The sequence below is a fragment of the Hyla sarda genome, chromosome 3 (genome assembly GCF_029499605.1).
Source record: "Hyla sarda isolate aHylSar1 chromosome 3, aHylSar1.hap1, whole genome shotgun sequence".
NCBI classification, from domain to species: Eukaryota; Metazoa; Chordata; class Amphibia; order Anura; family Hylidae; genus Hyla; species Hyla sarda.
Genome location: NC_079191.1, coordinates 351,422,486 through 351,436,841, shown reverse-complemented (window position 1 = coordinate 351,436,841; position 14,356 = coordinate 351,422,486). Strand labels below are relative to the sequence as shown.

The following is a 14,356-nucleotide window of genomic DNA, read 5'->3' as shown; positions in this document are numbered from 1 at the left end:
TCTCAAAATGTGTAACCCAATTTCTCTCGAGTAAGAAAATACCTCATATGTGTATGTCAAGTGTTCGGCGGGTGCACTAGAGGGCTCAGAAGCGAAGGAGCAACAATGGGATTTAGGAGAGTGAGTTTTTCTGAAATGGTTTTTGGGGGGCATGTCCCATTTAGGAAGCCCCTATGGTGCCAGGACAGCAAAAAAAAACACATCGCACACTATTATGGAAACAACACCCCTCAAGGAACGTAATAAGGGGTACGGTGAGCCTTAACACCCCACAGGTGTTTGACAACTTTTTGTTAAAGTCGGATGTGTAAATGAAAAAAAAATATTTTTCCACTAAAATGCTGGTTTTTCCCAAATTTTACTTTTTTACAAAGGGTAATAGGAGAAAATGCCCCCCAAAATTTGTAACCCCATTTCTTCTGAGTATGGAAATACCCCATATGTGGACGTCAAGTGCACTGCGAGCGCATTACAATGCTCAGAAGAGAAGGAGCACCATTGAGCTTTTAGAGAGATAATTTGTTTGGAATGGAAGTCGGGGGCCATGTGCATTTACAAAGCCCCCCGTGGTGCCAGAACAGTGGACCCCCCCCACATGTGACCCCATTTTGGAAACTACACCCCTCACGAAATGTAATAAGGGGTGCAGTGAGCATTTACACCCCACTGGCGTTTGACAGATCTTTGGAACAGTGGGCTGTGCAAACAAAAAAATTAAATTTTTCATTTTCACAGACCACTGTTCCAAAAATCTGTCAGACACCTGTGGGGTGTAAATGCTCACTGTACCCCTTATTACATTCCGTGAGGGGTGTAGTTTCTAAAATGGGGTCACATGTGGGTATTTATTATTTTGCATTTATGTCAGAACCGCTGTAAAATCAGCCACCCCTGTGCAAATCACCAATTTCGGCCTCAAATGTACATAGTGCGCTCTCACTCCTGAGCCTTGTTATGCGCCCGCAGAGCATTTTCTGCCCACATATGGGGTATTTCCGTACTCAGGAGAAATTGCGTTACAAATTTTGGGGGTCTTTTTTTCCTTTTACCTCTTGTGAAAATAAAAAGTAAAGGGCAACACCAGCATGTTAGTGTAAAAAAATTTTTTTTTTACACTAACAGGCTGGTGTAGACCCCAACTTTTCCTTTTCATAAGGGGTAAAAGGAGAAAAAGCCCCCCAAAATTTGTAGTGCAATTTCTCCCGAGTACGGAAATACCCCATATGTGGCCCTAAACTGTTTCCTTGAAATACGACAGGGCTCCGAAGTGAGAGAGCGCCATGCGCATTTGAGGCCTAAATTAGGGATTGCACAGGGGTGGACATAGGGGTATTCTATGCCAGTGATTCCCAAACAGGGTGCCTCCAGCTGTTGCTAAACTCCCAGCATGCCTGGACAATCAGTGGCTGTCCGGAAATGCTGGGAGTTGTTGTTTTGCAACAGCTGGAGGCTCCGTTTTGGAAACACTGCTGTACAATACGTTTTTTATTTTTATTGGGGGGGACAGTGTAAGGGGGTGTATATGTAGTGTTTTACTCTTTATTAGGTGTTAGTATAGTGTAGTGTTTTTAGGGTACATTCACACTGGCGGGTTACGGTAAGTTTCCCGCTAGGAATTTGCGCTGCGGCGAAAAATTGGCCGCAGCTCATACTTGAAGCAGGAAACTTGCTGTAAACCCGCCCGTGTGAATGTACCCTGTACGTTCACATGGGGGGGGGGAAACCTCCAGCTGTTTCAAAACTACAACTCCCAGCATGCATGGTCTGTCAGTACATGCTGGGAGTTGTAGTTTTGCAACAGCTGGAGGCACACTGGTTGGAAAACCTTTAGTTAGGTTCTGTTACCTAACTCAGTATTTTCCAACCAGTGAGCCTCCAGCTGTTGCAAAACTACAACTCCCAGCATGCACGGTCTGTCAGTACATGCTGGGAGTTGTAGTTTTGAAACAGCTGGAGGCACACTGGTTGGAAAATACTGAGTTAGGTAACAGAACCCAACTCAGTATTTTCCAACCAGTGTGCCTCCAGCTGTTGCAAAACTACAATTCCCAGCATGTCTGATCACAGAAGGGCATGCTGGGAGATGTAGTTATGCAACAGCTGGAGGTACGCAACTACAACTCCCAGCATGCCGAGACAGCTGTTTGCTGTGTGGGCATGCTGGAATTTGTAGTTTTGCAACATCTGGAGTGCTACAATTTAGAGACCACTGAACAGTGATCTCCAAACTGTGGACCTCCAGATGTTGCAAAACTACAACTCCCAGCATGCCCAGACAGCAAACAGCTGTGTGGGCATGCTGGGAGTTGTAGTTTTGCAACATCTGGAGGGCTAGAGTCTAGAGACCACTATAGTGGTCTCAGACTGTAGCCCTCTAGATGTTGCTATGCAACTACTCACCGGCTTCCGTCGCATCCGGGTGCCGTCCTCTTCTGCCGCACGCCGCCGCCGATCCCCGACGCTCCGCTGCCTCTGGAGGGGTAAGTGGACTCCGGCGCCGCTCCTCTTCGTTTTCCCCGTTCTGCCCTGCCTATTGTGGGTGGGCAGGACGGGGAAAACGAAAGTAAACCCCTCCGCCCCTGATCTGCTATTGGTAGTCGCGTCTAGACCACCAATAGCAGAGATAGGAGGGGTGGCAACTCTGCCACCTCACTCCTATCGCTTTAGGGGGATCGTGGGTGTCTTAGACACCCGCGATCCACCTTCTATTCCGGGTCAGCGGGTCACCATAGACCCGTAATGACCCGGAATCGGCGCAAATCGCAAGTGTGAATTCACTTGCGATTTGCGCCGATCGCCGACATGGGGGGGGGTCTAATGACCCCCCTGGGCATTTGCACGGGGTGCCTGCTGATAGATATCAGCAGTCACCCCGGCCCGGTCCCCGCCCGGCGCGCGGCGGGGGCCGAAATTCCCACGGGCGTATGGATACGCCCTTCGTCCTTAAGTACCAGGACGCAAGGGCGTATGCATACGCCCTTCGTCCCCAACAGGTTAATACCCCACAGGCGTTTCACGACTATTGCATATGTAAAAAAAATAAAAAAAAATTTACCTAAAATGCTTCTTTTCCCAAAAACTTTACTTTTTTAAAAAGGGTAAAAGAAGAAAATACCCCCCCAAAATTTGAAGCCCAATTTCTCCCGAGTACGGCGATACCCCATATGTGACCCTTAACTGTTGCCTTGAAATACGACAGGGCTCCAAAGTGAGAGCGCCATGCGCATTTGAGGCCTAAATTAGGGATTGCATAGGGGTGGACATTGGGAATCACTGGCGTAGAATACCCCTAACAGGGTGCCTCCAGCTGTTGCAAAACTCCCAGCATGCCTGGACAGTCAACGGCTGTCCGACAATACTGGGAGTTGTTGTTTTGCAACAGCTGGAGGCTCCGTTTTGGAAACCGTGGCGTACCAGACGTTTTTCATTTTTATTGGGGAGGGGAGGGGGGCTGTGTAGGGGTATGTGTATATGTAGTGTTTTTTACTTTTTATTTTATTTTTTGTGTTAGTGTAGTGTAGTGTTTTTAGGGTACAGTCACACGGGCGGGGGTTCACAGTAGTTTCTCGCTGGCAGTTTGAGCTGTTGCAGAAAATTTGCTGCAGCTCAAACTTGCAGCCAGATACTTACTGTAATCCTCCGCCCATGTGAGTGTACCCTGTACGTTCACATTGGGGGGGGACATCCAGCTGTTGCAAAACTACAACTCCCAGCATGCGCTGACAGACTGTACATGCTGAGAGTTTTAGTTTTGCAACAGCTGTAGGCACACTGGTTATGCATCACTGAGTTTGTGACCTTACTCAGTGTTTCAAAACCAGTGTGCCTCCAGCTGTTGCAAAACTACAACTCCCAGCATGTACGGTGTATGGTGACTGCTGGGAGTTGTAGTTTGCAACAGCTGGAGGCACACCGGTCGTGAAACACTGAGTTAGGTAAAAAAAAACTCTGAGTTTCACAACCAGTGTGCCTTCAGCTGTTGCAAAACTACAACTCTCAGCAGTCACCGACAGCCAACGGGCATGCTGGGAGTTGTAGTTATGCAACCAGCAGATGCACCACTACAACTCCCAGCATGCACTTTAGCTGTTTGTGCAAGCTGGGTGTTGTAGTTATACAACAGCTGAAGGTACACTTTTCCATAGAAAAAATGTGCCTCCAGCTGTTGTGAAAACCATAAGTCCCAGCATGCCCATAAGGGAATGCTGGGAGTTGTGGTGGTCTGCCTCCTGCTGTTGCATAACTACAGCTCCCAGCATGCCCTTTTTGCATGCTGGGAGCTGTTGCTAAGCAACAGCAGGAGGCTGTAACTCACCTCCTGCTGCTGCTCCATCGCAGGCTGTCCCTCGCCGCCGTCGCTCGTGGGGCCCCGATCCCAACATTGACGCCGGGGATCGGGGTCCCCAGCACCGGGGGTCGTCTTCCCGCACCCGCTCACGCCCTCCGGAAGAGGGGCGGAGCGGGTGCGGGAGTGACACCCGCAGCAGGCGCCCTGATTGGTCGGCCGGTAATCTGGCCGACGAATCAGGGCGATCGTGAGGTGGCATCAGTGCCACCTCACCCCTGCAGGCTCTGGCTGTTCGGGGCCGTCAGAGACGGCCCCGAACAGCCAGTAATTCCGGGTCACCGGGTCACTGGAGACCCGATTGACCCGGAATCGCCGCAGATCGCTGGACTGAATTGCCGACATGGGGGGGCATAATGACCCCCCTGGGCGATATGCCGGGATGCCTGCTGAACGATTTCAGCAGGCATCCGGCTCCGGTCCCCAACCGGCTAGCGGTGGGGACCGGAATTCCCACGGGCGTATGGATACGCCCTGCGTCCTTAAGGACTCCGGTTGCAGGGCGTATCCATACGCCCTGCATCCTTAAGAGGTTAAAAGGGTTATCTGGGCAGCACTTATTTTTTATAAATATGTTAAGGGAGGTGAAGAATAAACAAAAAAAAACTCACATACTTACTTTATTTCCGTGCCGTCGCCGGAATCATCCTCCAGTCTCAGTAACACAATGTTTTTGAGTTTGTAGACATGACGCCACAGGCCCACTCAGTCAATCAGTGGATAAGGCCGAACACTGCTGCGGCCACTAATTTACTGAAAAGGCCTGTAATGTCACATTCACAAACCCAGAGGTAATGCAGACTGGAGTTGGAGATTCCGGGGATGACAGGGGACTTAGGAAGGTAAGTGTGTTGTTTTTTTTTTATTTTAAAGAAAAATATGAAAAAGAGAAGAAAGTTGTTTCTGAGGAATAAAATAAATGAATGGATTCTTCCCAATCTCTATACACAATTATACAAATCTGTGAATATTGTTTAAGCCAGAAGATGAACTGAACACTCTGAGGTTTGCCAGTGTCTCACAGCATGTTCTGTTCTGCTATGTATTTCTTTCACAAAGGAGTATCATTTGTTTACGATAATACTAAACTGTGATATATAGGTAATAAACACAATAAAGTGCAGTATTCTGTATCTGGATAGGTTCGAGGCTTCGGCTGGCTTGTGCACTGCCGCCCGCTTCCAAGCTAATAACTCACGATCGCAGTGGGTCCTGGCGAGACCTGGTGCGATCAACAGTAACACTTTAACATGTTATATTTCTTAGACAATAATTCAGGACATGAATGTAATGTGCAGCTCTGAAATAATAATGTGTATATGTGCTATGTTGTAAAGATATCAATAAGCCAGCCAATGCCCACAGCCCTGGCACACTTACCTGCTTGATTTTGGCTATGTCATGCACGAAACTCTCATCATCTACGAAATCCAACAATTTCTTCAGCTGGCTTAAATCAGTCACAAAATCTTCCCCAATTTTCTTCAGAGGAAAAAAAAAACATTTGAACTTTACCACCATATAATCACAAATAACAAATGTCACACGTCATTATACATTATGACATTATATTATATTTGGACAAATCACAAAAAAATTATTCAAATTCCAATTTTAAACATTTACCGTATATACTCGAGTATAAGCCGACCCGAATATAAGCCGTGGCCCCTAATTTCACCCCTAAAACCCAGGAAAAGTTATTGACTCGACTATAAGCCTAGGGTGGGAAATACATCATCCCCCCATGTCATCATCCAGACCCCCGTCATTAACACCCCCATCATCCAGACCCCCATCATTAACACCCCCATCATCCAGACCCCCGTCATCATCCCTCTGTCATCATCTCCCTTGTCATCATCCCCCCCCCCCTTCATCATCACCGCCTGTCAATCCCTTCAATCAGTGGTCTTCAACCTGCGGGCCTCTAGATGTTGCAAAACTACAACTCTCAGCATGCCCAGACAGCCATTGGCTGTACAGGCATGCTGGGAGTTGTAGTTTTGAAACATCTGGAGGTCCGCAGGTTGAAGACCACTGCCGGGCGTTCGTCATCATCCAGACCCCTCCTTTAGTTTTCTACTCACCTCCCCTCGGTGGGAAGGAAGAGTGAACCGGTTCCGGGCCATCTGTGCTGCAGGGACCGTTTGGTGGGGAGGGTTAGTCGTTCCGGGCTGTCCATCTTCACCGGGGGGGCCCTCTTCTCCGCTCTGCTCCAGGCAGGCCCCGGACTAGTGATGTTGCCTTGACGTCGTCGTCAAGGCAACATCACTAGTCCGGGGCCAGCCCAGAGCAGAGAAGAGGGCCTCCCGGTGAAGATGGACAGCCCGGAACTACTATCCCTCCCCACCGGACGGTCCCTGCAGCACAGATGGCCCAGACCAGCTCACCCTTACTTCTCACCAAGGGGAGGCGAGTAGAAAACTAAAGGGGGTGTCTGAATGATGACGAAGGCCCGGCAGTGGTCTTCAACCTGCGGACTTCCAGATGTTTCAAAACTACAACTCCCAGCATGCCCGGACAGCCGATGGCTGTCCGGGCATGCTGGGAGTTGTAGTTTTGCAACATCTGGAGGTCCGCAGGTTAAAGACCACTGTGAAGGGATTGACAGGCGGAGAGTTCACTCGAGTATAAGCTGAGGGGGGCTTATACTCGAGTACTTGAGTATATACGGTATATTATATCTACAGAGCAGGCAACCACAAAAACAGGGTCCCGCCCATTGCTTCACTCCAATAGGCTTGACTTATGTTACTTTTTAGTCACATGCAAAAAGGTGCAAAAAAGTTGCATCTACATGACAAGAGAGGTGTGTAAGGTAGGTAACTGAACTGAACTAAATACACCATACCTTCTTCATTGTAAAGCAACACATGCATTCAAAAAAAAAAGTAACTTAAAATAAGGCAACAGTTTTTTGTTTTGTTTTTATAGTTTGCATCCATATTCACACCACTAGGGGGCTGTAGCATGGCACTTTACCTCTGCAATGATGTCTGCCAAGCCAGGGTTGCAAAGCATAAGCCATCTCCTTGGGGTGATGCCATTTGTCTTGTTCTGAAATTTGTCGGGTTCAATGTCATAGAAATCCTTGAAGCTATAACAAAAAAAATATATAAACAATATATGATGTATTAGCTGTTAGAACACATTTATAAAGGAGCATTTGTTGAAAATGAATGATACAGCCAACCAAATTACAGATGGATAAAGGGGTTATCCCTAGATTGAATGCCATTGCCTATCCACAGGATAAGGGATAGGTAGCTGATCGGCAAGGTACCAACATTTGAAACCACCACCAAACATGGTCCCCAGGTGAATACAGAAGCAGTATCCAAGCACTGCCACCACTCCATTCATTGTCTATATGACAATAGGTACGTAGCCATACGCTATACTTATCTAGTATGGGTAGTCCTATAGACAGTGAGTGGAGTGAAGGGTGAGCATGCGTGCTGCTGCTCCATGCACCCAGGAGACAAGGGAGCTCCATTCTTGTGATTGATTGGGGTTACACTGTTGGACCTGTGCTGGTCAGATAGCTATCCCTTATTCTGTGGATAGGTGGTAACTCTTAAAAAGGTACTCTGCCGGAAACCATCTTATCCCCTATTTAAAGGATAGGGGATAATAGGTCTGATCTTGGGGGGTCCCGCCACTGGGGACCCCCACGATCTAGGGTGCAGCACCTTACTCTTCCGTGCATGGAGTGAACTCCGCTCCATGACGGATGACTGGAGATTTCAGCTGCCATGCCCCCTCCATTCATGTCTATGGGAGGAGCCATCATGTCCCTTCCAATAGACATGATTGGAGGGGGCGGGGCGTGACGTCATGGACACAGAAGCTCCAAGCTTCTGTGTTCGGGACGCTGCTGCTGCTGCCGGCCCGGAGATCGCGGTGGTCCCAAGCGTAGTGAATAAGATGGTTTTCGACAAAGTACCCCTTTAATCTTGTGAAAACCCTTTTAAGAGCCCATTAGGCTTGTTATGCTGCTGCCACTAAGGAATCAAGGTACACTGCTCAAAAAAATAAAGGGAACACTAAGATTTCTGAGGTATTTAGAAATATCCCATATGTGGCCTTTATGCACTACGTGTCTCTCAAACAGGCCTCAGACATGAAGTGCTATGTGGATATTGGGGCGTCCATTTAGTTTAGGTTTAGTTTAGCACCATATAAAGTCGCAGAGGCCTTGGGGTGCAAAAATATTTTTGGGAGACAAGTTGTCACAATTTTTTATGCTATACTTTTTTTTATATTTTATTTCATTTATAGCATAAAAACAATTTTTGTATAAAAAAAATCACATTTGTGAGCCATAACTTTTAAATTTTTTTCACTGATGCAATTGTGTGAGGACTCTTTTTTTTGCGGGACGTTTTTGGGGAGCCTATTTTTGGGTGTGTTTTTTTCAGGGTGTATTATATATATATATATATAATTTATTTTATTATTTTTTTCACATTTTTTTCTTTTATTTTTCAAATTTTTTATTTTAACATTTTTATTTTTTTTCAACTTTTTTCACATTTTACTTTTTTTTATTATACACATAATTCAATTAATACACATTGTCTGTTCCATTTGCACAACATCATGTGAAATTGATTGTCAATCAGTGTTGCTTCCTAAGTGGACAGTGTGATTTCACAGAAGTGTCATTGACTTGGAGTTACATTGTGCTGTTTGTGTTCCCTTTATTTATTTGAGCAGTGTATAACAGGCACTCTTTATAGTGATTTATCACATGTACCGATACATACAGTACTTTATAAGAACTTATACTGTGAAGCCCGCAGTGTGCGACCAGCACTGTTAGAGATGAGTCCAGTGTATGTATTTGGGGCCCTCACCCACCAGCTCAGAATTAACAGATTTCTTCCCATGCACAGTGAGAGAGAGAAACAATCATGAACGATTGGGTGGGGTCTAATAAATACACCGGATTCATCTGTGGTAGTGACAGGCGCCTGTTGTTGCCTTTACAGAGTAAGTTAAACCTAATCTGTTCATCAATTCAAAGGATCGATTATGACAACAAAAGAATGCACGGATTAAGGGCCATAGCCATATACAGCCATGGCCTTAGTTTTTACACCAAAAATCTGCTAACAGGTTTAAAGGTGTACTCCGGTGCTTACACATCTTATCTCCTATCCAAAGGATAGGGGATAAGATGCCTGATCCTGGGGGTCCCGCTGCTGGGGACCCCCATGATCTTGCACGCGGCACCCCAGTTGTAATCAGTCCCTGGAGCGTGTTCGCTCCGGGTCTGATTACTGTCGATCATGGGGCCGGCAGCTTGTGATGTCACGCCTCCGCCCCCGTGTGACGTCATGCTCCACCCCTCAATGCAAGTCTATGGGAGGGGGCGTGACAGCTATCACGCCCCCTCCCGTAGGCTTGCATTGAGGGGCGGAGCGTGAGGTCACACGGGGGCGGAGGCGTGACATCACAAGCTGCCGGCCCCATGATCGACAGTAATCAGACCCGGAGCGAACACGCTCCGGGGACTGATTACAACTGGGGTGCCGCGTGCAAGATCATGGGGGTGCCTAGTGGCGGGACTCCCGCGATCAGGCATCTTATCCCCTATCCTTTGGATAGGGGATAAGATGTCTAAGCACCGGAGAACCCCTTTAATTAAAAGTTTCCAGCATTATGTCATTTGACTGGATTTAACCAGACAAAAAAAATGCTGCATGCTGCATTTATTTGTCCAGTAATCTGGACAGACTGTGACGGAGGACCCAAAACAGAGCCTCCAAAGCAGAGGTGAATCCATCCTTAAAGGGGTACTCCGCCCCTAGACATCTTATCCCCTATCCTAAGGATAGGGGATAAGATGTCTGATCGCGGGGGTCCCTGTTGCACCTGGCGTTCGTTTTGAGTGTAGGGTGCAGCACAGGAGGCTCGTGACATCATGGCCATGCCCCTTCAATGCAAGTCTTTGGGAAGGGTCATCACGACCGCTCCTATAGACTTGAATTGAGGGGGCGTGGCCATGACGTCACAAGGCTCCGCCCTGCATCGCCAGTCATCCGGCACGGAGCGAAGTTCGCCCCGTGCACCGGATGTTTGGGGTGCCGCAGCTGAGATTGTGGGGGTTCCCAGCGGTGTGACCCCCAGTGATCAGACATCTTATCCCCTATCCTTTCCATAGAGAATTAGATGTCTAGGGGCAGAGTGCCCCTTTAAACACTTTGTGTTAAGCTTCTTAAAAGTATTAAATTGGCATGTCAGATAATGTTGTGAACAGAGACACCACAATCAGCACTCAATGACCTCCACAGATAACCTCTTCTGACATGTCTCATTCCAATTCAAGAGCCTATAAAAAAAACTTAGTGGTGTTTATTTTCTGCCAAGTACTTACACTGAGTGCTTTACTATCTCGGAGTGGATCCTGGCCACACCATTGACTGCATGAGCTCCAATTACACATAGATGTGCCATGTTTATCCTCTTTAAATCGCCTTCTTCAATGATGGACATCCTACGCAGACGATCCATATCCCCAGGATACAGGGCTGCCACTTCCTACAAATGAACACAATTATATAGTATACAGTAGGGATGTAAGAAAAAATCGATTCTCGCGATAATCGCGATTTTTCATTTGCCGATACAGAATCGATTCAAAATATTTTTGAATCGATTCTTTTAGGGATGTGGAATTTTTAATAAAACGCACTTTATCTTACCTGCCAACGAGCCCGCGGAGCTCCGGTACAGGTGTTGGGTCCCCGGGCTGTATTCTTCTTACTTCCTGTTAGTCCGGCACGTCACATGGAGCTTCAGCCTATCACCAGCGGAGGCGGGACATCGCTGCGGCCAGTGATAGGCTGAAGCTCCATGTGACGTGCCGGACTAACAGGAAGTAAGAAGAATACAGCCCGGGGACCCAACACCTGTACCGGAGCTCCGGGGGCTCGTTGGCAGGTAAGATAAAGTGCGTTTTATTTTATTTTGCAGCACCGGAGTACTAGATCGCCGCTGTCAAAGCTGACAGCGGCGTCTATTGGGATCTATGAATGCTCCCAGGTGGGCGATATATCGCGATGTATCGTCACCTAGACGGTATCGCGATATATCGCGATATATCGAATCGCCACACTGGTATCGCGATTCGAATCGAATCGCCAAATTCTTGGCGATTCACACCCCTAGTATACAGTCAAGAACTATGGTCATAAAGAAATTCATGGTCCTGTATTCCAGTACTATGAGCCCTCATTTCTAACATTACAGGGTGTTAAAGGGGTACTCCGGTGGAAAACTATTTTTTTAAATCAACTGGTGCCAGACAGTTAAACAGAGTTGTAAATTACTTCTATAAAAAATCTTAATCCTTCCAGTACTTATAAGCTGCTGTATGCTTCACAGGAAGTTCTTTTCTTTTTGAATTTATTTTCTGTCTGACCACAGTGCTCTCTGCTGACACCTCTGTCCATTTCAGGGACTGTCCAGAGCAGATGCAAATCCCCAAAGCAAACCAACCCCGCCCTGGACAGTGCCTGACATGGACAGAGGTGTCAGCAGAGAGCACTGTGGTCAGACAGAAAATAAATTTAAACAGAAAAGAACTTCCTTTGTAGTATAATGCAGCTGATAAGTACTGGAAGGATTAAGATTTTTAAATAGAAATAATTTACAAATCTGTTTAACTTTCTGGCACCAGTTGATTTAAAAAAAAAAAAAAATTCCACTGAGGAACCCCTTTAAGAACTATCCTGTATACAGTGCCTATTTAAATCAACATGTTGTCTGTGTAATGCAGAACATGACACATCCTCCAGAGAAAGAGACATTCTTTGCAACCACTCTACTTTGGCCACCAAATGAGAATCCTGAATATAGGAGAGCCCCCCCCCTCCCCCATTTCCCAAGAATTCTTAGAAAGGATTTTCTAAAATGCACAACTCCCAATTTTAAAGGGGTTATCCAGGAAAAAAACTTTTTTTTTATATATCAACTGGCTCCAGAAAGTTAAACAGATTTGTATATTACTTCTATTAAAAAATCTTAATCCTTCCAGTACTTATGAGCTTCTGAAGTTAAGGTTCTTTTCTGTCTAAATGCTCTCTGATGACACCTGTCTCGGGAACCGCCCAGTTTAGAAGCAAATCCCCATTCCAAACCTCTTCTAAACTGGGCGGTTCCCGAGACACGTGTCATCAGAGAGCACTTAGACAGAAAAGAGCAACCTTCAGAAACTCATAAGTACTGAAAGGATTAAGATTTTTTAATAGAAGTAATTTACAAATTTGTTTAACTTTCTGGAGCCAGTTGATATATAAAAAAAAAAGTTTTTTCCTGGATAACCCCTTTAAGGGGTTAGAAAATCACAAAACACCTTCTAATCTTTGGGTTTTGGTCATACCTAAATTTAGGTAGAAACACTTCACATTTCTTAAAAAATAAAAATAAAAAAAAACCTTAAACCCTAAAAAAAACTTCACTTTCTATAAATAACAAGCTGACTGTTCTTTTGTACTTTTCTCACTTTACACTTACACTCTTCTTAAAGGATTTGATTATATGCCGAAACAATTGGATAGAATTTACCGGTATATATACACAATTCTAACATCATTGTGAAGATCATATTCAAAAACGGTTTATTTTGAAACTTTTTTTTTATATCTCCAACTGATCTAATTAGTGTCCATGAACACCTATGTGAACAAAGGCCCCAACCAATAGAATGTGACACATGTAGGAAACATAAGCGCTTACATCCAGGTGTTTCTGATTGATTGCATAGATGATCTCAAGGTGGCGGGGCAGCAGCTTCTCAAACAGGTGAACCGGCCAACGCTCCAGAGCCTCGGGCAGAACGGTGTGGTTGGTATACGCACAAGTCTTCTTTGTTACTTCCCAGGCCTGGAGGAAGCAGCACGGGTCATTACTACAGTAAGTACACATCTGTGCATGACATTCCCCTGTAACGTGGTGTGTTGCCTTACCCTGTCCCACTCCAGGCCCTCCACATCTACTAAGATCCTCATAAGCTCAGGAATAGCAAGTGCTGGGTGGGTATCATTCAGCTGTATAGCAACCTGTGAAATGAAATAGGTGGGGGTCAGACAAAAATAGCTCTGAGAAGTTAGTTATATCCTGTATTTAGAAGTTCAATTGGGAGGTCAATTGAAAATAATATGGGTAAAGAAGTATCTAACCTTTATCGAGCAATATATATACACACACACAATATATATATATATATATATATATATACACCCTATGGAAAAACTTCAGGGTCTACAATTTTTTTTTTATATTCTACTTAACTATTCATTGATTCTTACTTATGTGGATAATACTGTACCCATGACCCTGTTTTTGCTCTTCTCTTTTGGTCACTACTGTTGACCAATTTTTGAATCTGACCTGCCCATAGGTTTGTCTCATTTATATAATTCAAGAAAAAAATTAAAAGCATTGGCACTGCTGCCGCAATATAAACCCAACTTAATGATATGAAGCTATTCAGTATGTGCCATCCGCAGTAGCTATTACTATTCAGGTGGCGTTAGAGACACAGTCTGTGTAAAACATTCAGCAGTACGAAATGAAACAGAGCACTCACCTCTTCCAAGCTGCAGCCTGGCTTGTGGGGGTACAGTCACAATGACACGGGCGGCTTCAGGATGGCACGGACAGGTGGTAGATGTTCTAAGGCAGGGGGGGTTAGAGGATGCCGGCCTGGCGTCCTCTAACCTCCCCTGCCTCGGAACATCTACCACCTGTGGTGAGTGCTCCGTTTCATTTCTTACTGATTGTCTCTTTAATAGTTCTTGTTAAAAAATTGAAAAAATAAAACATTGAAAAAATCCTTTTGCTCAAGTTGGTTTTACCATAGGATTATGCTGTGCACATACTGTATGAATAAGTGTAAGAAATCCATGGAAAATGGTAAACTTAATATATGTAACTTTTATTAATGTAGAGTGGGATCACCAACTGCCGACCCCATTACCATAATTAAAACAATTTTTT

At 45.6% G+C, this 14,356-nt stretch overlaps 1 protein-coding gene across 1 annotated transcript in view; it reads right to left on the bottom strand.

Moving 5' to 3' along the window:
• PYGB (glycogen phosphorylase B) overlaps positions 1–14,356 on the bottom strand; it is a 122,956-nt gene that overhangs the window by 14,953 nt on the left and 93,647 nt on the right. Inside the window, exons 9-13 of the mRNA XM_056567547.1 lie at positions 13,324–13,416; positions 13,094–13,240; positions 10,731–10,894; positions 7,331–7,445; positions 5,726–5,827 (exon numbers count right to left, since the gene is read on the bottom strand). Of these exons, the coding sequence (XP_056423522.1) occupies positions 5,726–5,827; positions 7,331–7,445; positions 10,731–10,894; positions 13,094–13,240; positions 13,324–13,416 (621 nt within the window). The remainder of the gene's footprint in view (positions 1–5,725; positions 5,828–7,330; positions 7,446–10,730; positions 10,895–13,093; positions 13,241–13,323; positions 13,417–14,356) is intronic.